The 25,585-nt window shown below is 47.1% G+C and overlaps 1 protein-coding gene across 3 annotated transcripts; it reads left to right on the forward strand.

Annotated features, from left to right (window-relative positions):
• The first annotated feature begins 3,495 nt into the window (after positions 1–3,495).
• NAB2 (NGFI-A binding protein 2) lies at positions 3,496–24,090 on the forward strand. Of its 3 annotated transcripts, none has more exons than XM_033137206.1 (7): positions 3,496–3,621; positions 6,657–7,422; positions 8,342–8,475; positions 10,245–10,296; positions 14,870–14,996; positions 21,796–21,990; positions 23,141–24,090. In XM_033137206.1, exons 1-7 carry the CDS (start codon positions 3,536–3,538, stop codon positions 23,239–23,241), a joined length of 1,461 nt encoding a protein of 486 aa, XP_032993097.1. In that variant the 5' UTR covers positions 3,496–3,535; the 3' UTR covers positions 23,242–24,090. The 3 variants fall into 3 exon arrangements, with proteins under 3 accessions (XP_032993097.1, XP_032993088.1, XP_032993079.1); XM_033137197.1 differs by having other exon boundaries at positions 3,497–3,621; positions 14,873–14,996; positions 21,790–21,990; XM_033137188.1 differs by having other exon boundaries at positions 3,498–3,621; positions 21,790–21,990.
• The last annotated feature ends 1,495 nt before the right edge of the window (positions 24,091–25,585 follow it).

The raw sequence follows: 25,585 nt of genomic DNA on the forward strand, positions 1-25,585 counted from the left end.
GAGGGTCTCTTCTCCTTGGCTTACTTAAGGGTCCATTATTTTCCCTTAGTTTTTTGTTAATGGCTCATCTCTCAGGTGATTACCTCATGAGGAAACTGGTGTGGCTCATATTTTACCACAAACTGAATCCAGGAATTCAATGTCCAGCACTCATTTTAATAACAAGCATTGATTAAATTCTAAATCTTACTGGCTCCAGGAATTTAGGGGAGTCTTGAACCCCCTGAACTCATATTGGTATGTTAAGTCAAATGCAGGTCCTCAAGTGTCCTAGGGATGTGTGCATAGAATTGCAACCCAAATCCTGGTTTCCCCCCCCAAAAAACACCTGCTTGTATGAATAAGGCTTGCAGTTCTGACATGCAGCCTAGCTCTGTAACATTATTCCCAACTGGTTAAAGAAATGAAGCTGGTGTTAGTTCAGCCCTGTCTTGTGTGTGAGGAGCCCTGGTGGCAGATGGGGATTCAGCCCCCTGCAGAGGTTGTGGGACTCGTAGATGGGATAGCTTGTGGGCCAGCCTGAGGAGCATTAGCACTTTGAATCAGCCCCCACCAGGGTAGATGCTGTCACCAGGCCCGTGGGAGGTTGCACAGTAGGAACCATATGTTACTGCTCAGGCCTCTCTGAATAGAAACCTTTTCTCAGCAGCTAAAGCTGGTCAGGAGGATCCGGCCTCCACAGAGGCAGCTCCCTGCCTACGCCTTCCTTTGCATGCAGGGAATAGCTCTGACTTCCCTGGGCCTCTGTTGCTTAGAAGCTGGGAGATTTCTCTGGGCCTGGACACTGCTGAAGGAAGGCAGAAGGGGAGGGCACCCCCAAAACGGCACAAAAACTTGCTGAACTTCCGTTGCTACAAAACCCACAATGGACATTTCCTGTGCTGCAAAGAAGATACAAAAATAAACTCACAATCAATTCCCAGCTGCATGGGGAAAATATAAATTTAGCTTTGGAGGGAGGTGGGAGTCAGAGCTGAGAGGCCAAAGCACGTGGGAGCTTATAGCTGGGGTGGCAGAATAGGGGAGGGGTGGCACAGAATTGGCCTTGCATGCAGGAGGTCCTCGGAGAGACCCCTGTCTAAAATCCTGGAGAGCCACTGCTAGTCAACTTGCTGAGTTAGATGGACCAACAAACATATCGCGCAGAAGACAGCTTCCTATGTTCCTATAATACTGTTGGTGGGGTATTTTATTCTGATAATCCTTCAGATGCAAATTTTGGGTCTTCAAGTTGTTTCTCTCCTTTTGATTCTTGGGGTCATCTCTATTGCCAAGTTCACCCCAAAACCTCTGTACATGCTCACCCAATTCAACTGAGCTATATTTACACAAATACACATTCTTTTCATGCCATGTGGAACAGGCTGAGATGTTGAAGTCAAAGGGCAGGATTTGGCAACTGGCCAATCCCACCCACATATGGCTACACTTTAGGTACAGCGTTCCTCTTTTTGGTTTGAGTACATCTGCAGTGTAAAGGTGCAGTCTGCAGGAATGGGGGCCTGTTAAAGTGGCATTTATGCACTAAACGCATGTGGATATACAACCCACCCCTCTATGTTCTATGGACCTTTCCTCTCATTTACTGAACCCAATAACTGTTGCAAAATTATAGCCCCTTTTACTACAGCCCCTCTATCCTAGCCCACAAACCTCCAGCAGTTCCCCATAGGTTTTCAAGTCTGCAATCAGAAACTCCCCTTACCTGTAGCGAAGATGCTTGCTTTGCTCATTTAATTTTCATTTCGTATTTGAAACCCCCTTTGCCCTGTGAAATGAAGCCTTATGTAGGTCCAAGTGTACAAGATCAAAAACAATTCAGGTACCTTTTCTATTGGATTGGATTTTCTATAAGCTGAGTAGCAAGTTTCAGAATGGCTCAGAAAGAAAACTTGTCAGAGTGATTGCTGAAGTTCTGCACCTTGCAAGTGGAGAATGCATATGTGCTATTCTATGGGGCAAAATATGGTATTTTGAAGTGTACGTCTTTACAAGACTCTGAAGCTAGTCATCTGTCAATCCATGGAATCTCCAGGTAAAATGAAAGGCTTCAGTCAAAGACTCTTAAAGAGTTGTTGCCAGTCAGATAATGATTAGATAACACTGTGCTAGATGGACATAACGCCTATTCCAAATGGGCTAGCTGTTCAATGTCTAATAATAACTAGACATTAGTTATTAGATTCTGGTATCAAAGTCTCCACTGTAAATTTTCAGTGGAGCCCTCCCCAGTCCTCCAGTGTAATTCCTTGTCATGATCAGATCATTTTTTTTTTAAAAAAAAGACTTTTAAAGCATTCAATTTTGCTTTTAAAAAGGCAATCCAAAAAAATTTGGAATGAAAGAATAATCCATTAAGCTATGGGCATAGCCAGGGTTTTTATTGGGGGGGGGGGGGAAGCAGGACTTTGTTGGGGAGGCATTTTTAAACAAGAGGAGCATGTATCTCAACGCTATTCCCATTTCAGTTACCAAACCCTGGCTCTGGCCACTAAAATATTTGTCAAATCATCCAGCAGGATTTTGACAACGAATAATTTTATAATACACCTCTAAATTCTCCCCCCCCCCGGCCGCCTCGGCACCCTTCAATTCACCTTGGAAGCTTGTTACCCACGGTTAACAGGCACACTTCAGCCACAGACGTCCAGTTCACACAACAGCGGTCAGCACGCCCACCTCACTAGCGCACGGGGACCCTTCCGCACTTAACATGCGGGACCATGCGCGTCACTTGCACTTCCAAACACAACATTGCACACGTGAAACCCAAGCACTCAAACCTGGCACGAAGGGCGGACGGGTGCAGGATACTGACCAGGCACACTTCTTCCTTTCTCTTTTGCCAGGTACTCAAAAGCCCTGCACACTAATTTCTCCCAGGCGGGGCGTAACCCACAACGCCCAGAAAAGAGAGCCGGGGCAAAGCTGCCTCATCGCCACCCACAGCCAGCAGCAGCAGGAGCAGCAGGAGCCGCCAGATCCTCCTCGCCTTGCAAGGCGTCCCGAAAAACACCTCGGGAGGCGCGCGGAGGAGGCCGGGGGACAGACATGGGGAGAGAGGAGGAGTGGGGCGAAGCAGCAGCCCTGCGCGCTCGGCCCCTTCCAGGCCTGCACGTGGGCAGATCGGAGGGGAGGGGGCGGGAGGGGGCGGCGTTTCCCTTCTTCGCCACTGCCGCTTTTCTGGTCCGAGGCAAGAGCTGCCTGCCGCCCCCGACGCCTCCCACGCGCGGCAGCAGCTCGGAGCCGCCGTCGCCGCCGTGGCTCCATTGTAAATCCGGCGGCGTGGGAGGCGATTCCGCGCCAGAGGCTCAGCGCCGAGGCGCGCAGAGCGAGGCGAGGAGGAGGAGGAGGAGGAGGAGGAAGGAGAAGGGGGAAGGGGACCGAGGCGCTCCCAGGGACGGACGCAGAGAGCCACCCCGACGGACAGGCGCCATCCGACGCCCGGCGCGCACTCGCCTCTCGCCCAGAAGAAGAGGAAGGCGCCGCCGCCGCCGCCGCCGCCGCCAGCGAGGCTACGAAGGCCCCGGGGTCCATGCCCCACGATCACGCCCCCCGGGACGCCTGCGAAGGAATCCAGCAGCCCTTCGAGGTCGCGGCGAGGACGGAGCGGGTGCAAAAGTAAGCGGGGAGCGGAGGGGGGGGGAGACATGGGGAGCAAGCTGCCCCGAGGCCGCGGGCGCCACCCCAGGGTTGCATGGTGCGCGGGGGGTGGGTGAGGGTCGTCTGCCTCCGTTCTCGTCTATCCCCCCAAACTCCGCTCCCGCATCTATTCAGTGAATTGCCTGCTTAGTGGTGAAAACGTATATTGGACGGACCGGGGGCGCGGGGGAGAGAGAAGAGGTGCTGGGACTCAAGGCTTTCACGAAGGCACACCTCCTGACATGAGCCGCTGGGGCTCCGAACTGAGAGATGCGCGGCCCTGTGCTTGTTCCGTGGATTCTGCACAAGCTCAGAGACACGACTTCTGCCTGTAATTTTTCTGCCCCTGTTCGCGGGCTAAGTATTGCCGTTCGTGTCCATCGGAAAGGATCTTGCCCAGCAGCACCCCCGCCCTCAAATCATCTCTTGCGTATTTGAAATTATGCCCTTCGGTATTTTTAGGTTGTGTGGTACCATCCTGAATGCACCTAACCAGGGTTTGGACTATGAGTATCTGGGGAGGGGCAGGCAGGGCGAATCGCGGAGCTAAATGTCTTTGGTAGGTGGGGAAAGTGTCTCCTAGGTTCTTCAAAAAGGACTTGGAAGCCTTTCTGGTCAGCTGGAGAGAGCAGAATGTCCCGATAAACTCCCAGTCCGAAATCCTCCTTCCAGAAGAGTATTGGCAGGAAGCATGATGTGGGAGGAGGGCAATGAAGTTTTGAGCTAGCAATGCCTTCCCCCACCCTGCCTGCAAGCTTCATTACCCAGCTCCCTTACACGCCCCCCCCAACCACTCACATTTCCACATTCCAGCACTTCCCAGGGAAAAGACACACATAAAAGTGCCCCAATGGGTGCCTGCGGAGTGTGGGTGGGTGGGTGTGCTTTAGGGGAGACAAAGAGCATGTGTTTTTGTGTGGCCTGTTCCTAGTTTGCAGAGAAGATCCAAGTAATGTGAGTTTGTTTGAAATGTCCTTGGTTTTAGTGCAGGCAGAAGGTCCCATTGCAGCTATTGGCAGTGCATCAGTGGTGTGTGCGCGTGGGGCGGGGGAGAGAGCCATAGGTGCATTTTGTACCTTCATTTCGAGCAATTCAGGGCAGGGACAGAGGACTCTCCCTGCATGCCATGGTCTGAGTGCAAAGTGTGTAAAGGGGTACAGTAGATGCACTTTGCTGCCTGGGGTGAAGGACCCCCACCACCCATTTACCATTCCATGCCAATTTTGAACAGGCTCATAGTTGAACGCATGACACCACCATGCTGTGCATGCATGAGCTTGGAGGACGGCCCCTTAATTGAAAATTGGGGGGGGGGCCCTTGGCTTCCATGGCCCCGCATAGATGGCGCACCTGTTCCACGCTGTGCAATGGGACAGCATTCCTCGCCGCTCCTGAGGGCAACAGGCTAGTGTAAGGGGCATAGGGCAGGCCGCATGGCACACCTAGCATTGCCACCCAGTGTTTCAAGTGCAACTCCCCGCTCACCAGCACCTTCTCCCTGAGGCATGTGCCCTCAAGCTTGTCTGGCCCTCAAGCTTAGGACTGTCTACGCAGACAAGTCGTGGTTCTCTGGAGTTTTAGGCGGGGGGGGGGGTATGCCCAGCCCCACCTGGAGATGCCAGGAATTGAACCTGGGACGTTCTGCACACCTAGCAGATGCTCTACCAGTGAGCTGCGACGCTCCCCCAGTTTCAGCGTGCATTTCGTGTAGATCTCACTGAATAGGCTCAATGACAGTGCAGAGGAAAAAGTGACTGGGGGGGGGCGAGTTCTTTGCTTTGATGGGAAGATGGCTGTGCGTTACGGTTGGAGGTTGTTGTGTAGGATGTGGGTACGCGAGATGACACTCACTTATTCCAGGCAAACTCATCCAGAGAAAATGCCGTACTCTGGCCTCGGGCTCACAATCACTAATGATGATCCGAATCACAGTCGTAATGTTTTACAGGGTGGCAAGGAGGTGGGAGGTAAACCTCTGGAGTGGGTGGGAGGGGGGGAGGTCTCTTCCACCCCCTTTATAGAATCACAGAATTGTAGAGTTCGAAGGGATCCCGAGGGCCATCCAGTCCGATCCTCTGCAATGCAGGAATCTCAACTAAAGTATCCCTGACCGCCCTCTTCTTTAAACCTCCAAGGATGGAGAGTCCACCATCTCCTGAGGGAGTCTGCTAGCAGCACTTCTTCCTCATGCTTAGTCAGAATCTCCTTCCTTGAAACTTGAATCCATTGGTTCAGGTCCTACCCTCCAGAGGAAGAGAAAACAAGCTTGCTCCCATGTGGCAGCCCTTGGGATATTTGGATATGGCTTTCCTATTTCCTCTCAGTCCCCTCTCATCCAGGCTAAACATACTCAACTCCCTCAACTGTTCCTCATAAGGCTCGGTTTCACAGGCCTTTGATCATCTCGGTCGTCCTCCTCTGCCTAAGTTCCTTGCTTAGGACCAGTTCACACAGATAAGTGGTGCTTGTTTCCTCTGCACAATCATCTTCTGTGGTATGTTAACCACATGGAGAGACTTCAATTAATAGCTTACGTGGGGACAGTGTCATCAAGGGGAAAGCAGCAGCTGCCTCTGTTAGCAGGGGCGGATATACATAACCATTCACTTGCAGAGTACAAGAAGGGGAGCTTTTAGGGGTCAATCAGGCCTCGAACCAAACGGATTGTGGGTACAGATTAAATTATCCGTGTTGGTAGAGCATAAGACCCTCAATCTTAGGGTCATAGGTTTGAGCCCCATGTTGGGCAAAAGATTTCTGCAATGCAAAGGGGTTGGACTAGATGACCCTCTTGATCCCTTCCAATTCTACAGTTTTATCATTCTATAATTCCAAACCTGGTTGTGGGGTAATAAGCCCCAGCTCATGCTCTCCATTTGGCCACCAATCCCATGCCTGCCTTCTCTTCCCCTGCTTTGATCAGCCATGGGGGGCAAGACAAGAGGGTATGGCTTCATCTCTCCATTTCACCCACCCTTTCTGCTGGCTCACCGCGCACCCTGTCCCTGCTGCAGGCCTCTGGCTATGGCCCTGTCCCTGCCTCGTACCCTGGGCGAGCTCCAGCTGTATCGTGTTCTGCAGAGAGCCAACCTCCTCTCCTACTATGAGACCTTCATCCAGCAGGGCGGCGACGATGTGCAGCAGCTGTGTGAGGCAGGTGAGGAGGAGTTCCTGGAGATCATGGCCCTGGTTGGCATGGCAACCAAACCGCTCCATGTCCGGCGCCTGCAGAAGGCCTTGCGGGAGTGGGCCACCAACCCAGGGCTCTTCAACCAGCCAGTGCCTTCCATACCCGTGAGCAGCATCCCCCTGTTCAAGATCTCTGAGTCTGGGGGCCGCAAGTCCCTGACCAACGGGCACACCAGCCCGGGAGAGACCCTCAGCAAAGCCAGCGCTACCTCCCCTGCCAAGAGCCCCTCGGATCCAAGAGAGAAGCTGTCCCCCTTGCCAGCAATTCAGTGGGGCAATCCAGAATCGGAGGAGGAAGGTGGGGCCTCCTCGCCCAGTGAGCACCCCTCATCTGCAGAGCATCTGGATCCAGAGCTGGCGCAGGCGGTGTCGGAGGGCGTGGACCGACTGCTGCGCAGCTGCCCCCGTGGCGGCGAGACCGAGCTGAGGACCCTCATGAAGCTGAACAAGAAACTGGCCAAAGCAGTGGGGCACATCTTCCGGATGGACAGCGGGGACCCTCGCAAAGAGGAAGAGATCCGGCGCCACAGCGCCATCTACGGACGAGGCGAGACCCGGCGATGCGAGGGCAAGCAGCTCACGCTTCACGAGGTGAGCCAAGGAGGCTGGGTGGGGAGGCAGGATGGCTCACCGGTCAGCCCCTGTTCTGTGCCGACTGGGGGACTCCTCCAGGCCCAGGCAGAGGTGGCTCAGATCCAGAGTTTGCAGTGGAGCAGCCGCATGTGCCAAGGGGAGTGCATCTCTTCTAGTCTGTATTGTTTTGTTTTTAAAATGGGGTTTGGGCACTCCAACTCTAAAGGGAGCTAGATTAGCTTAGAGCCAGGCTTCCTTTTCCATGAACAAAAGGGAGTTTTGATCCGGCAGACACTGCCAGTGGTGGAAGGGTTGTGGGGAGGAATTTCTCCCAGTCCCCTGCAGCTTCCAGGGGGCTGAAATTGCTTCCTCCACCTTTCCACCCATGACCAGAGTTCTTCTGCCTGGTGATCTGTATATCAAAGGCATTTTTTATTCAAGAAACTGGTAATGAAATATTGATTCTGGATTGTTACAGAAGAGGGGAGTTCGACTTGCTGTTGTTCTTTGTCCCCCTCCCCCTTCACCCCTCCAGCACCTCTCCAGTCTTCCCCACAGCATTGTTGCAATGGGGAGCTTTCCTTCAAAAGAGACCTCATACTGGCAAGTGATTGTGCATGGAGTGTGTGCCTGGCACTCATCACCAATGATGCCCAGTGGTAAGCCATGCGATGCTCTCCAGGTGCCAGTGATTGCCTGCTCTTTGCTCATGAGTTCCCCAAGAACCACAGGGGTCGACAACATGGTGCTCTGTAGGTGTTTTTGTACTCCAGGTCCCACCCGCCATGCTGGGTAGGGCCGATGGGAGCTGGAGTCCAACATCATCCAACGTTGCCTCCCCTTGCTTTTCCCCAAGAGCCCTGCGGAGTCAGTATCCTTATAGCTTCCCTGCCTGCAGCTTCCCCAGAGACTCACTCTGCCCTCTCCATCCTCCCAGCTCACCATCAACGAGGCGGCCGCCCAGTTCTGCCTGCGGGACAATTCCCTGCTGCTGCGAAGGGTGGAACTCTTCTCACTGTCACGCCAGGTGGCCCGGGAGAGCAGCTACCTGTCCTCACTTAAGGGATCCAGGTGAGAACCAAACCCTCTCATTCTTGCTAGTGGTAGAGCCGGGGAGGGGGGGAGTTTACCTGAAAGTGAGGCTGTGGCCTCCTGCTGTAATGCTACTGTGGGTCAGGGGCACCAGCTCCTGGGGACTGAGCCCTCCCCCCCATATCCCAAAAGGCGGAGGCGAACTGCAGAGCCGTGAACAGCGCAGCTCCAGTGGCTGGCTGTTCCTCCTCATCCTCCTGCTGTGAAGCAGCCTTCTGCTGGTGGCAGCGCCAAGAGGAGGCGGATCAGGAGCCGCCAGCCATTGAAGTGATGTTGCCCCCCCCCCGCATTGCCCTCACAAGCTGGCGCCTCTGCTGTGAGGTGGGGAGGGGAGATGGTTCAGCAAGCAGCATGAAGACTCTGCTTGGTAGGGTGGAGAGCCTTTGCTTCTACTTGAACCCTCCCCAGATGTCCTTCCAGACGGGCAAGAAGGGAGGAGTCAGTGCCTACTTTCTTTAAAAGTAAACACAACCAGAACTCTTGTTTATCTGGAAACACAGATGTCTGATCTAGAAGCCCTGTCCCCTAATTCCTGACAGGTGAAGATGCTTTGTCATTGCTCAGTGACAGAAGAATGATTTTAATTATTATTTTTCCTAATCTTTTTGGGCCCCAACATCACAGAGATCTGGACTGAGCTTTGCTGGGTCCTGGGACAAAGTGAGCTCTGCTGAGGGATGTCCACCTGTGCTATTTATCTCACCCACTGGCAGGGCCTTTTCTGCAGCGACACCCCGATTGTCAAATACCCTGACTAGTGGTGTCAACATTAGAATATTTTCAGTGCCAGATTAAGACTTCCTTGTTTGCCCAGATAGAGCAGTGCCTAGTGGGGTGCTGCAGGTGGGGCTCCAGTGCTCTCCCAGCTTCCCGAAACTTTAAGCCATACTTTAAAAATGAATAGCTGCTTTCCCACTGCTCCAAATAGTAGTTTGGGCACCCAGGAAATGGGCTTGGCACTCTTTGGCAACTGGAGCTGACCCAGCTGTGGCTGTGCAGTACATGCAGATGCTGCCACCCTTTCTGCTTATGGCCCTTGCTTCTGCTCTCACTCATGGAATGGCCTGGTTCAAATGTAAGAGGAACCCATTGTTTGGCACTGAAGGTCAGGGCCTTGCATGAGCCTCTGGTTTGCAAGCACTCCCTCCACACCCCTTTCCTCCTCCTGTGCATGTGCAGAGAGATCAAAAGCTTCTGCCTTCACTTTTGAACTAACCACAGTTCGCAGTTATGTCCATACTTGAGGACCCGTGGTTTGTTCTAATTGTGGCAAGTTATCAAACCAGAGCGTCAAACTGCAGATCACAGATTCCCAATGTAACAGAGAACTGTGGTTGGTTCAAAAGGAAAAGGGGAGGGCAGAAATCCAACACCCGCTGCAACACATTCTCATGTTTTCTCATTACAGTGGAATCAATGTGGCAGTTACAATAATGGGCAAAAAGAGTTTATCTGTGTGATATTGTAGGTGCCCAGGGTCTCATTTGAACAGACCCTCCGCTGCTGTGCCCGCAACATTAATATGCCTGCAGCGTCCCAGGCTGCAGAATCCTGGCATGTTAAGGTGAGGGGCTCAGTTTAAGTGTAGGAATGCAAGCAACGTCATATGGCTGAGTTCCTCACTACCTGGCAGTATGTTTAAATCATTCTTGATACCCTTTTGACTTCTTCAGTGCCCAGGCTAGGGACAGAATCCTGGCCTGTTACCTAGCAGAGTGTTCTGACTCCATGGTGTCTTTTGTCCTCAGACTGCATCCAGATGAGAGCGGTCCTGGGCAAGCCAAGCGGTTCAAGCAGGAGGTAAGCTGCAGAGCCGGGCCCAGTTTGCGCCTGCACAAGATTGCAAAGATAATGAATGTGAAGCCCTGTGGATCCCCAGAGAAACTGCTGCATAAATGGTGGCGGTGATTCACGTGTTCACACACATAGAGACTGGCAAGTATATGGCACAGGTGGACCAGGGGAAAGCACTCACTTTGCATGCAGAAGACCCCCAGTTTAATCGCCAGCATGGAGGTCTGTTGCCAGTCAGAGCAGAGACAGTGCTGAGCTAGATCAGGGGTCAGCAAACTTTTTTTGGAGGGGGCCAGTTCACCATCCCCCAGACCTTGTGGTGGGCTGGACCCCGCATGCGCATGGGTCGAAGGGGGCTTCTCTCTCCCCCCCTGTCCCCCAGCCCCTCCCCTCCCCCTGCCTACCTATGCTGCTGCCGCCATCGGCACTGCGCTCTCCCAACCGCGGCTCCTGTGCCTGCCCTTGCGAGCGGCGGAGGCTGTCAGCGGCGGCGGAGGGACGAGCGGCCCGAAAGGGCTGGCTGGCTCCGGAGAGGCGCTGCCCAAAATGGCTCTCAGCCCAGCCGCCTTCCTGCACTACACAGGGCGGGAGAAGAACAGCGAGAAGCCAGGAGGAGAAGAAAAATTAATGAAAAGAAAAATTAACAAACAGAATTGCTGATCCACAGAATGTCTGTGGGCCGGATCCTGAGGGTAATTGGACCGGATCTAGCCCGCGAGCCGTAGTTTGCCGACCCCTGAGCTAGATGGACCAATGAGCTGACTCAGTATATGCGTCTTCCTACATTCCTGTTCCTAACACCAGCTTCCCATTTCATTCTGTGTGGCTCATGACCCCAAGGACATTTTTCTCTCCTGCAAGATACCATTATTATTATTATTATTATTATTATTAATTTCATTTCTATATCGCTTTATGTTTTTAAGAAAAATCTCAGAGCGGTTTACAGCATAATTAAAACATCAATAAAAGAATCCAGAATCAAACATTTCTGAAGAAAGTCAAATATAGAGTATACAGTCAAAGCAACATAATTAACAATACTAAAATATTATCTTAAAGATTTCGAAATAAAACATTACAAAGGAGGTCAACTACAGAATACATATTTAACACAAAGTTAACAATAAAACTTCAACATTTCAAAAGGGGAAAAAACATTGCTAACTGAAGTCAAATATAAAATACACATTTAAAACAGCATAATTAACAAAGAATAAAATATTATTATAAGCATGCACAAAAAGATGGGGCAAAAGAATCCGGTAGTTAGGGTTTGCTGTCAGGCATAGCGATGTCCCTCCGGTCACCGCAGGAGCCTCTGCAGTGGGGCTGGTGAGTGTGGGCCCCGCCCCCTAGGCCAGGTGGGAAAAGGCCTTGCAGGGAATGGCCTTCATGACTCATAGTCATGCAAAGGGCTCTTCAGCCCTCCATGATGGGTGTGTGTGCGCGCGCGCGCGTAGGGAATGGGGTGGCAGCGCCAGAGCTTGCAGCAGCTAAGCTGACCACTTGATCACTAAGCTGCATGGGAGATCCCATACACATGTTGTAGAATGAATGAATGAATGGGCCTGCCATGTCCGTTGTGTTTTTCTAATTCTCCATTATGTAGCAACTAAGGGTGTTAATCAACTAAATTTTACTCAGAGCAGATCTATTACATTGGGCCTAATGTGGTTGTGCTTAGTAATTTGAACTTATCTACTCTGAGTAGAACTTAGTTGGCTACCCCCCAGGGTGCTTTGGTAGGGTTCTCCCCAGATATACTTCTGATTGCTTCTGTGTTTGTGCATTTCAAAATATAAGGAGTATACAAGTGAAGAGGAGAGGGATTTACTCGAGCCCTGGCTGTTATTTTCAATCTGTGCATGCACGTGCGTTAAAGACCTTTTTTTTGCCAATGTCCTGGTTTGCTCAGCAGTGTTAGGAGTCTTCCAACCTTGGCTTATTTCATCATATGACCCCTGTTAAAGTAGACTTGGCTGTGAAGGGGGCTTGCCAGATGCATCTGTGTACAAGTGGAGTGTTTTCTGATCTACGCAAGTTCACACAGATATCTGCTGAACGTGAACATATGACTATGTATGGATGCCTGTGGGTGTGGGTATATGGATACATAGAGGGTGTGAATGCTGGCCAGTGAATGTGTGCACATGTGTACATTGAAATTGGTACACTGACATTGTGGCTGCAGTGCCCACACTTTTTGTGAACGCATCTGCCTATACGTTTGCATGACTTTGATGGCTTTGCATAGTTGTGACCCAGATGACCTTCCTGCTCTTTTTTAACAGCCATATAAGGGTGAAGGAAGATGCAGTAATGGCTGCTCTGGTTATACAGAAATGGTTTCTCTCCCTCCCCAGGTCCTCTCCCAGTCTTAACTTCCTGTATCCTATGGGTACCAAATGGGGTGGTGTGAAAATGCCTCTTGCTCCATCAGGCAGGAGCCATGGGTGAGAATCAGGAGTTGGGGAGGACTGGGGTGAGAAAGGCTGGGACAGTTTCCTCCTCTGTTGAACTAAGCTGTTTAAGGAACTAGAGGGTGATCTGGTCCATGACTTAACAACCTTAGTTTCAAGAGTTAAGGCAACAGGTAAACATCAGCAGATGTGTGCTCTCAGATGTGCAAGTCTTCATGGCATAGAGCCAGGGTGGTGTACTGTGCCCCAGAAGGACCAGGTGTGCAGCCTGGGAGTCATTTTGGACTCACAGCTGTCCATGGAGGTGCAGGTCAGGTTAGGTATCTACCAGTTTTATCTGGTATGCAGGCTGAGACCCTACCTGCCCGGAGATTGTCTCGCCAGAGTGGTGCATGCTCTGGCTTCCTGCTTGGACAACTGCAATGCACTCTACGTGGGGCTACCTTTGAAGGTGACTCAGAAACTACAACTGATCCAGAACGCGGCAGCTAGACTGGTAACTAGGAGTGGCCGCTGAGACCATATAACACTGGCCCTAAAGGATCTTCACTGACTCCTAGTATGTTTCTGAGCACAATTCAAAGTGTTGGTGCTGACCTTTAAAGCCCCAAATGGCCTCAGCCCAGTATACCTGAAGGAGCATCTCCACCCCCATTGCTCAGCCTGGACACTGAGGTCCTCTTCTGAGGGTCTTCTGCTCACTGCAAAAAGCAAAGTTTCAGGGAACCAGGCAGAGGGCCATCTCGGTAGTGGCACCCTCCCTGTGGAACGCCCTCCCAGCAGACATCAAACAGATAAACAGCTAAATCAAACTGATTTAAATCACGATTTAAATCACTAGTCAGTAAGGCTCAGGGTGGATTTTTTTTAAAAAAAAATCTGACTTTTAAAAATTTAAATCAATTTTTTTTATTTAAATCCACCCTGAGCCTTACTGACTAGTGATTTAAATCATCAGTTTGATTTAAATCAAATCCACCCTGCAGCTATGTGATTTTTAAAAGACATCTGAAGGCAGCTCTGTTTAGGGAAGTTTTTAGTTTGTAGTGTGTGATGTTGTATTGTACTTTTACTATTTTTTGTTGGGAGTTGCCCAGAGTTTTTGGGGCAACCCAGTCAGATGGGCGCCATGTAAGTAAGTAAGTAAGTAAGTAAGTAAGTAAGTAAATTATTGAAACAAAATAGGAAATTCTTTCCAGTAGCACCTTAGAGACCAACTGAGTTTGTTCTTGGTATGAGCTTTCGTGTGCATGCACACTTCTTCAGATAAGTAAATTATTATTATTAGTAGTAGTAGTAGTTTTGAGTTCATTTCATCAGATCTCTGAAATATTATCCTCAGCTGTAACATAAGCTGCAGCTGCAAGTATACATGTGGGGGTGTAATCATAAGCAGTGGGATTAGAGGACAATTAAATGCAAAAAGTACTGGTCATTCAATTAGAGCTGGAGCCTCTGCCCAAATAACCTTCCTGGCTCTAAGTGACTTTTCCCTAGCAAGGTTTGAAGCTAGAGAGCATCCACCCGCCTTTAAACCTCCCCAGTTGGCCTCTCCTGCCCTGTCCCATCCTGGGCCTGCCTTCCAACACCCCTTCCCCAACCTAACTGACTCAGGGCTCTGGGCATCCGCAGACAGCAGCACTAGTGGACAGCAGCACTAGGAAGGGGACACACAGGAGACAGTGGAGACACTGTGACTGCTGTGTCTCTTGCAGCATCAGGAGATTAGGGGCCAAACTAAACAGGTCATTAAATATGTACAGGGGTCTAATGTGCATTTTTATCTTTCAATAGCAGCTGCAGTGTGCGGTGGATGGGTGGTTAACCCTTTCCATGCATGAGGAAAAATCTCTTCCCATGAAGCCATTAGTCTCATGTGGGACGATTCCATCATACCAACTTTTGGTTGAGCATTAATTCCTTCCCCAGACACCACAGTCCCATTTCTGCTTGAGCATGGAGTATAGCTGACATTTGCTGATAAAATAAAGCGCACATTGAACAGTTGCATGCATTTCACGTCACTTTTAAGTGAATGGTCTCCAGCATTGAATCTGACAAACCTTGTGGGGGATGTGTTTACAGTGGAGTAAAAGTCTTTCGCCAAAGGACAACAACACGCCCAGCTTTAATGCCTGCCTCCCCTGTCCTTCCAGCAGGTTGCTGAGCACAGCCGCCCTGAACTTCCCTTGGTCTGCGAACCCTTCCTTCCTCAGTACCGGTCCAGCGTAGAGGAAGACACAGCCAGCTTGTCAGGCGAAAGCTTAGATGGACACCCACAGGGTGAGTGGACTGAGTTCCAATTAAATGTTCCAACTGCATGTAGTAGTAAATTAGGGTGCCTCAAGACTGTCACTGTTTTGTGGGGCGGGTGCAAGTAAATTTAGGTTTGTACAATTTTGTGTTTTATTATTTTTATTTAGAGCACCCGTACACCTTGCTTTTTAGCCAGAAAGGCTCCAAGAGTGGATTACATGCAGTTAATTCAAACAAAGTAGTACCTGCCTGCAGACTTACAATCTAAAAACCACAACACATAAGGAAACAGGGGCAAAGAGGGAAGAGGAAAAAAGCAAACTCGCACACCAATTCCTAAATAGTAGCTCATATAATGATCAGCTGTCGGGGAAACAGCTCAGGGGCAAGTCTGATGGAGGTTTTTTCTGAAATCCAGAAAAAAACCAGTCTGTTTTCCTAGTGTGACAAATACACTTTTTAAAAAAGCATCAGACTTTTTGAGGCTTGGAAAGTGACAGGTAAATGTATTGGAAAGTGTGGGATGAACAAATGACATAACAGGAGGGCATATAAAACACTATGCTAGCAAATCAGAAAGAATGCAAGACGAATGTTCATTGTCATATAATAACTCCACAAACAAATCAGAACAAATGCTCAATAGAAACTGGATATAATTACCTCCACGTAAGCTTTGGGTGAGCAAATTGGGATGAATGCTGAATAAACAGGCCACCTGCATCTCATGCCCTTTGACCAGAAGAAGGCCCAGAAGAAGTCTCCTAGACTTACAGGCAGGCTCAAATAACCCTCCTTTGTGTTGGAGCTCCGGTTCTTTTGCCCTGTGTTTGTTTGCTCTTTCTAAACCTGGAACATGTGTTGACTTGTACATAATTTGGAATCATATTCTGTGGCCCACAGACTTTGCACATCAGCACTAGGTTCTATCTGATTTTGACTTCATCCTGAATGCTTTCTGCACATTTTGCCACCTCAGATTCTTCATGCGCACAGACCTTTCCCTCGCCAAACAATACAGATATTTTGAGCTTTGATACTTTTTTTAAAAAAACACTCTTCAGTATCAAAACCTACTCTTTTAGGCATATTTGTGTTTCCTAAAAGCCGTCACAATGTCCTAACTGCCTTTTTCCAGAGGGGCTGTGGATTTTGGGCATAAAATTCTCATTACCCTGACAAAACCAGCAGCCCCAGGGTGTTTTATTAGAGGGATCTGCAGCAGTATGTTGGCTTTAAAAGCAGCTTTTCATTTCTGTTGAAGACACCTCCTGTGTTTCCTTCCCAGAACTATGACAACTTTCTCTCTGAAATGCAAACCGTGTCATGTACATTCACAGACTTAATTCACTCACTTTATATTCCACCTTTCTGCACAGAGCAGCCAAGACTTGTTTGGCAACTCTCAGAAGATTCCAAGAGATTAGAAAGGGATCCCAGTGACAGAGCACCCGCTACCTGCAGAAGGTCCCAGGGGCAGCTGTCTTGCAGGACAGCCTTCTCAAATCTGCTGCTCCAGATGTTGTTGGGCTTACAGCTGCCGTCATCTGTGGCCACTGGCAATGCTGAGTGCCGCTGATGGGAGTCGAGCAGCATCTGGAGAAGGCTGAGTTAGATAACCTTATGTAGCAGGACATGTGCCCGAGATCCTGGAAAGTCACTGCCTGTCAGAGTAGACCAGCCTTCCCATTGTTGCCCCCCCCCCTGCGGTTTTGACTGCAACTCCCTCACCTTGAATCATTGTCGTATTGTCCAAGGCTGATGGGAGTTTGTAGCCCTAAACATCTGGAGAGCCAGAGGATGGGTAACGCTAGAATGGACAGTGCTGGGCTTTGCAGAACTGACTCAGGGCAGCTTCACCTGTTCAGAGACACAGCCAGAGAAAATAAAGATGGGCACATTAAGACCAAAGGCTTCTAACCTTTGGTCCTCCACATAGTGCTGGATTATAACTCCAGACGCGGCTGGCTGGGTCTGATGGGAGTTGGGTCCGACAGCATCTTTCAAAACCACAAGTTCCCCTTCCCTGTTTTGCACTTTTCGATCGCCACTTCTGATTTGGCATTCCAGCAACTCCTCCTGCAATTCTGATAAGAGCACAGCAAAGCTTTGCAAGTCTCAGCATGGAGGTTCCCCCGGGGGCCATCGTTCTGAGGTGCCAAGCTGACGTCATTGATGGGATCGGGTTTGTTGGGGAAGTTGGGGCGAGGCCTCATGTTGGCAGGGAGCTGAACGGCAGCCAAGTTCCCATGAACACAGAGGTCTGTAAAGGCGTGTGATGTGCTCCTGACCCCTGCCTCGCGCAAGTGTCGGGGTGCTGCTCCTGTTCTCCTCAGCAGCTTCCACCATAAGAGGGAACCTGCCTGGTCGCATCCCCAGCTTATGTGAATGGGTTTCTATTTTCTGAGTAGAGGATAATGTGTCTTCTATTTCCCCCCCAATAACTTTTTTATTAATTTTCACATATTGAAACAAATAAAACTTATTTTCTATAACAAGAAGAAATATATCTCATTACTAAAAACATATATAAAAACTTTCTTATCCTTTCTCACTTTGTTTCATGACCTCCTCTAATCCCTCTTTGTTGATTTCATTATAATACATCTTTAGCAGTCTTCCGTCTCATTTTAAACATTCTTATTTCAAATCCTCTAATTTACATTCTTTCTTTATCATTATCTAACTTTACTATTTTCTAATTATTTCCAATTCTAAATACACACCTAAGCCTCAGTTTCTTCCAAAAACTTACAATATTTTTTAAAATACAATTGCTCCAGTCTTGCTCTATCGTCTCCTCCTTCTGGTCATGGATTCCTCCAGTCATTTCGGCCAGTTCCATATATTCCATCATCTTCATTTGCCATTCTTCTATTTTTGGTATGTCTTGTATTTTCCAATTTTTGGCAAGCAATATTCTTGCAGCTGTTGTGGCATACAAAAAGAATTTTCTATCTTTTTTGGGCAATTCCTCTCCTACTATTTCAAGTAAAAAGGCTTCTGGTTTTTTAATAAAAGTACTTTTAAATACTTTTTTTCAACTCATTATAAATCATTTCCCAGAAGTCTTTTACCCTTGAGCATGTCCACCACATATGATAAAACGTTCCTTCTTTCTCTTTACATTTCCAACATTTGTTATCATGTGTATAATACATTTTTGCTAATTTCACAGGTGTTAAATACCATCTGTACATCATTTTCATCATATTTTCTTTCAATCCATAACATGCAGTGAACTTAACCCCTTGTTTCCACAACCTTTCCCAATCCTCCAACATTATGTTATGTCCTATATCTTTTGCCCAATCAATCATCACCGTTTTCACCATCTCATCTTTCGTGTGCCACTCCAATAACAAATTATACATTCTAGACAAATTTTTACTGTTTGTATCCAACAACTCCGTTTCCAGCTTAGATTTTCCCCTCATAAAACCATTTTCTTGTCTTGCTTAAACATTTCATTTATCTGATAATATTGCAACCAGTCATTTAGTTTATCTTTCAGTTGATCATAAGATTTTAGCTTAAACTCATCTTCCTTTTCCTCCAATAAATCTTGATATTTTAACCATTTGCTTTCCATGTTCGATTTTTTCTTAGCTTTAGCCTCTAAAGGCAATAGCCACCTAGGTGTTTTTCTTTCCAACAGATCTTTATATCTTGTCCAAACATTGTACAAAGATTTCCTAATTATATGATTTTTAAAACCTCTGTGTACTGTTATCTTTTCATACCATAAATATGCATGCCATCCATATACATTGTCAAAGCCTTCTAAATCTAATACATCTGTATTTTCTAGCACAATCCAATCCTTTATCCAACAAAAAGCAGCAGCTTCAAAATATAATTTTAAATCTGGCAGGGAGAATCCCCCCCTCTCTCTTGCATCTGTTAATATTTTATATTTAATCCTGGGGTTTCCCCCCTGCCAGATAAATTTCGACAATGCTTTTTGCCATTCCTTAAAACATTTCATATTATCCACTATAGGCAAGGCTTGAAATAAAAACAACATTTTTGGCAATACATTCATCTTTACAACAGAGATCCTACCAAGCAATGAAAACTTCAAATCTGACCATATTTCTAAATCTCTCTTTATCTCTTTCCATAATTTATCATAATTATCTTTATACAAGTTCAGATTTTTATTTGTCATATTAACACCTAGGTACTTCACCTTTTTGGCAAAACTCAGACCAGTTATCTTTTCCAAATGTTCCTTTTCTTGTAGTGTCAGATTCTTGTCTAGAACCTTGCTTTTACTTTTATTTAGCTTGAAGCCAGCAACCTGCCCAAACTCTTGTATTATCTCCAGTGCCCTTATAGCACTGGTCTCAGGATTTTGTAGTGTCAATACCAGGTCATCAGCAAAAGCCTTTAATTTATATTGCTTAGATCCCACTGTTATACCTTTCACCTCCTCATCCTTTCTTAACTTATTCAATAAGACCTCCAGGACCAAAATAAAAAGTAGGGGGGAGAGTGGGCACCCTTGCCTGGTCCCTTTTTCAATCCTAATTTCCTCTGTAACCACATTATTTATTATCAACTTAGCTTTTTGTTCTGAATATATTCCTTTTACTTATCAAACCTTTATTAGGCATTTACATGTAAAATCATGAAAGAATCACATACAGGAACTTTAAAATATATATACACAAAGAAACAACAATTAAACTCATAGGCTGATCGTATGTGTGTATTAGTAAAATCTAGAATTTCGTCTTGTTATACCATTCCTTTTATACCATTTAAAAATCCTTTTCCCATTTCCACATTGTCCAAATTTTCCTTCCTAAAATTCCAAGAAATATTGTCAAAAGCTTTCTCAGCATCTACAAACATCAAAATTGCTTTACAATTTATTTTAGTTTGTAATCTTTCTATTATATCCACCACATTTCTTATATTTTCCTTCATATGTCTCGCTGGCAGAAAACCTGCCTGAACTTTATGTATAACTTCATTCAACAACTTTTTCAATCTCAATGCCAAAATATTTGCAAAAAAATTGTAATCCACATTCAATAGGGAAATGGGTGTGTAATTCTTCACATTTGTTCTATCCTGATCTGGTTTAGGAATCAATGTTATATATGCCTCTTTCCAGTTTTCGGGTGCTTTGTCCCCCTTTATTATCTTGTTGCAAACTTCCATCAGCGGTTGTAAAAGCCAGTCTTAAAGAGTCTTATAATATTTTGCTGATAAACCATCAGGTCCTGGTGCCTTACTGGTTTGCATTTGGCCTGTTGCCATTTCTATTTCTTGTGGGGTGACTGGTGCTTCCAGCAGAATCCTTTTCTCATCGGGGATTTTATGCAGTCCATTCTTTTTCACATATTGCTGTATTTTGTCCATATTTTCTTTTTCAGACTTATAAAGCTGTTTGTAATATCTTTGGAAACATTTTCTTATCTCTGCTGGGCTCTCCAGAGATTTTCCTTCTATCACCACATTAGTAATTGTATTTTGTTTTTGTCTCTTCTTCAATTGCCAAGCCAATAATTTGCCCGATTTATTTGCTGACTCAAAGTTTTTTTGTTTCATTGTCTTTATTTTCCATTCTGTTTCTTGATTTATCACTTGCGAAAATTGAACTTGAAGAGCTTTAATCTCCTTTTGGATCTGTTGACTTTTTGGTTTGGCTCTTAACTCCTTCTCCTTTCAAGTGAGACAAAATATTTTCCTTTTTTTTTCATTCTGTGCCTTCTTTCTTATAGAATTTTTTTGTATGAGGAATCCTCTCATCACCGCTTTGCTTGCGTCCCAAACCACTCTTGATTCCATTTCTGTATTCATATTTATTTAGGATAATGTGTCTTCTAGACCATGGTGGTTTACCTGTGCTTTTCCAAATGTTACCACAGTGCCCTTTTGTTCTTTCTCCTAGATAATGCAGATGCTGTTTAGTTGTAGATTAATAGGTTTTAGTGACTAGATTAAGTAATTACTTTGCACAATTTAGGAAATACATGAAGTGCCAGTGGAAAACATGGTTTAAATTACTCAAATCATGTGGCCCCCTTCCCCCCTGTGATTTTAATTGATGTGCCCTGGTTGAATTGCATGCAAGAGTTTCATAATAATAGTACTATAATAATCTTATTATTTGTACCCCACCCATCAGACTGGGGTTGCCCCAGCTGCTCTAGGCAGCTTCCAACACATATAAAAACATAAGAAAACGTTACACATTAAAAGCTTCCCTATATAGGGAATTCTTTACCTGACAGGATTGAAAAGAAGCTGGAAGGTGTGTTCCCCTTGTATTTTTGGTCCCACAAAACATAAATTGATCCAGGAAAGAGTGTTGCCTGATTCTACTCTAGGTATCTCCAACCTTTTTAGACTTAGGGCCCACTTTTAACCCAAACATGTATTTGGGGACCCATTCCGTATGTTTGCATGGTGGTCAGCGTTCCTGTTGTGACCTACCTTGGATCAGGCTGCTCCCACCAGTTGAAGAACAGTGTTCTGCTCTGTATCTCACTTGCAGAATGCACATCCTTCTCATGGGTGTGAAAGGAAGAACATCTGTGTTGCAGGATCCCTACTCAATCTGCCTCCCTCAGTGATTCCAGTCTTTAAGAACCTATTCTAAGCTCTGTTTCTTGATCATGGTAGAGCAGGATAGACAATGGGGACTTGGCTTTTCTGTGTCTAGGTTACTCTTAGTCCCTAGTGTAGCTTTAGTTTGGAAGAGATTCTAAGTTCTGGAGTCATTCTATTGACTCAATCCATTTTCGCAGATGTTCGCACCTTCCTCCCCATTGATTCTTACTCTCCCCCTCCTCCTTTTCTGCAGCAACAGGATCCTGTCCTCGGCTTACACCACCCCCCAACGCTGCTCCTGACACACTTCTGAGCCTCCCGCCCCATGGACTATGGAGTCGTCATATTCTGCAGCAGACTTTGATGGATGAAGGGTTGCGCCTGGCCCGGCTGGTATCGCATGAGCGGGTTGGGCGGCTCAGCCCCTGCCTGCCAGGGAAGCCCCCGAGCCAAGGTAAGAGGCTTCCTCTACCAGGACTTTATCGGGCAGCACAAGCCTGGGATAGCAAGAGAAGCCTTTCCCATCAGCTTCGCTAAAATAATAAGTGGGCACCACAGCTAGGATAGCAACGGGCATATAGAATCAGAGAATTGTAGAGGTGGAAGGGACCCTGAGGGTCATCTGTTCCAACCCCCTGCAATGCAGGAATCTCAGCTAAAGCATCCACGACAGATGGCCATTCAGCCTCTGCTGAAAAACCTACAGGGAAGGAGAGTCCACAACCCTCCGAGGGAGACTGTTGTACAGTCAAACAGCTCTTACGGTCAGAAAGTTTTTCCTAATGCTTAGTCAGAAAGGACAAGGAGTCTTCACAAACACTGCCTAGGTGGGCTTAGCCAGGAAAGACATCATTAAATCAAGAAAATGCAAAATACATGAATGTCTGGCAAGACTAACTTGGATGGCTTCCAAAACACAGTTTTGGGCACAGCAAAATGTCAATAGCCATATGAAGCTTGAAGATCATCATGCTATCTTATATTGGTTATTACTATTTCGCAAGGAGATGGCAGGAATAAAAGCAGTGTGTCATAGATTTTGTGCATGCCAAACCCTTTTCGTTTCATTAATTAAGGGGGCTTCCAGGCTGTTGCTGTTTTAGGGTGGGATCCAGTGACATACTGGCAAATTCAGGTTGTGCAACTAAAGCTGATTTGGACCTCTTGCACAAAAGGTTGGATGTTTTGCGATAAGGGATGCGACAAGAAAATGCACTGCCAAGTGTGGGGAAATGATTGGGTGATGCGATGTTGTATAACCTCCTCACAAACAAATCAGAACGAATGCTCAAAAACAGGAATGTCTGGAAGCACCCTAAAAGTAAGCTTACAGGAGCAAAACAATTTTTGACAGCAAAGATCACCATGTGGTGATCTTTCCTTGTGGTCACTGGAGAATGGCAGGGGAAACTGAGTGGATGCTATGTATATAACCTTTGGAAGCACCCCCCAAAATGCATTGTGCCTGTGGGGATGTGCAACTGAAGAGGGAAGCCCACAGTTGTGGCAGGAGCTCCTTGCTGCTTGAAGTTAATAACAACAGAAAAAGAGGCCACGGACAGGAAATTGCATATTTCTGCCTGACTTTCAATTTCTCATTTTAGAGTTCGGGGAAAATCTTTCTGAGCGGTGCCAGCCCCCAGCAGCACAGGCCGAAGCTAGAAGAAACAGCATTAAGGTGGAACCGGATACCAGCCGGCAATGAGCAGCAGGTGACGTGTGGCTCATTCGCCAAGCAATAACATGCCAACCAGCTCTGAACATCAGACTCTGGCAGGGGAGAGGGCGCAATTCTCCCCATCACCACAAGGAGGCGTGCTTGGTTTCCTCAACGGAGCAAGGCTACCATATTAGCACAACACATTTTATTACTGCTGGTTCTCGTCACAAAATGGAGAACCTGCCTCTCCCCCTCCCTATTAACTATGTAAGATGTTGGGGGCCATCCTCACTACAGGCGATAGCCATGAGCTCAGGGAGACCCAATCTGTGGCCGGCTTTGCCCTGCGAAAGGCTACTGGAAGGTCTGCCTCACCCATAGCCTTTCCCCTCTCATGAAGCCTGGAACTCTGGGTTACATAGCCATAAAAACATGAAACCCCACACCAATACACGTTATGCCATTCGATTTCTCAGACACAAGCATTGATTATCTTTCCACATCTAAATTTCTTATGATAACGCACTGACTTACACTTGCATCCCATATGTGTACATACAACACATTTTCTCCATTGCCCCCCCTCTCTCACTCGCACACACACACACACACACACACACAGAGCCTTGCATATGGACAAGTGGCAGACATGATATTCCTTACATTATTGTGTATTGGTTGTCACACTTTCAATTGTAGATTGCGTATACAATGCTCAAAATAGCTCCAACATCATTACCTCCCTTGGTCTTGAGCTTATTCTGGTGTTTATAGTCACCAATGGTACCAATTCACCACTCAGTTGTGTTTTGGAATCCTGAGAGGTATTTGCTTCCATGCCTGCCTGAGGGAATCTGTCTGAGAATTTGACCAATTAAACAACATGGATCTATTTAGTGACTGCCATTAGTTTTTGGGGCATGCTGGTGAAATTTACAGTTCCATCCCGTTCCAGCAGCAGATTTGTTTTTTAATTTCTTATTTTACTAAAATTGTGTAGTTGCAGGAATTAGAATGGACTTTTGAAAAAGGCTTACCACGTCCACCCCAATTTTATGTGATCTGCAGTAGTCCCCTAAAGGGAGAGGAAATACAAGTGAGTCTTCTCTCTGTTGGACCCAGGAGCAACAGGCTCACTCCTTCACTGTGAGCAGCTTGTTTCTCCCATCCGCCACTTTCCTTTTCTGAGGCAATCAGCTCATACTCTTGGGGCTCATCTAATGCTTTTGCTCCTTGCAAGGAAGATAAGCCATTAGCTGAGAGCAGCCAGTGGCCTCAACACCAAGAGGTGGTGTTGTACAATACAAGACGACTCGGAACCAGTGTTGCCTCTGGTACTTCAAGGGGAACGTGATTTGAATGCCCCTGGGTTGCTGTCTGGATCTTCCATTTTGGAGCAAGAAGCTGGTGCAACCCACCCTGGGACCTTATGGCAAAGGCCGAGTAAGAAATGGAATAAATTATAATATTCTAGCAAAAGGCAGCCATAGAGAAACAGCAGAAGGCCCCAAGTGCATACACTGAAAATGCCACCTATTTATTTGAGGGTCCCACTTTGATAAGTGGTTTAATTTTCAGTTAGTTCTGGAAGTTTTGAAGTGCTTTACCACTGTACCACTTGGAATCTTTGAATGGGAGATAGGACACATTTCTAGTAGAGCTCAACCACTTCCGGGGCAGAGGAATGATTATAGTGACTTTTACGGAGGCCAGGAATGCTTGAACTGTACTGCTGCCATAAGCAAAGATAATAATTGTTCAGCCTCAATCCTACATTGTGTTGTGTGTCAGATTAAGCCAGAGCTAATCCCTCCTCCTGGCTTTCTTGAATGCAGCCCCATCGCCCTTCTCCATTTAAATGGAGCAGAGGGGAAGGGCTGTAACAGGAAACGAGGGAAGGGGTGGGGAATCCATCACATGTGGCATTCTGCTTAAGTTTTACTGAGTAGACCTACGGAAATTAATAGGCCTAACCTAGACATGTTCATGGATTTCAGTGAGTCTGTGGTCTGGGGTAGCTTGAAGGCAACAGAGTCCATTTCTGCAGTGCAAGGGAGTATGGTGTCGCCAAGGGAAAGAGATCCTTTGGGTCTCCAAATGTTGCTGAGCTGTAATTCCTGTCATCCCTGGACATTGTTCATGCTGGCTGGGGCTGATGGGAGTTGAAATCCAACCACATCTGGAGGATCCCTGGCTCCTCATGCCTGGCATAACCACTGCTTGTCAGGATGGAGAAAAAAGAACAGTGACTGCTCTGTATTTAAGCTAATTGTACTGTAGTGAGGTTTTGTTTGAACATACAGATGCAAAACATGGATTGTCCAAGGAAGGCCATGAAATCCTGTTGAGGCAAACATTAGCACCCACAGGCTGTTGCTTCCGGTTCCTC

This window comes from Lacerta agilis, chromosome 2 (genome assembly GCF_009819535.1).
Source record: "Lacerta agilis isolate rLacAgi1 chromosome 2, rLacAgi1.pri, whole genome shotgun sequence".
Classification (NCBI taxonomy): Eukaryota; Metazoa; Chordata; class Lepidosauria; order Squamata; family Lacertidae; genus Lacerta; species Lacerta agilis.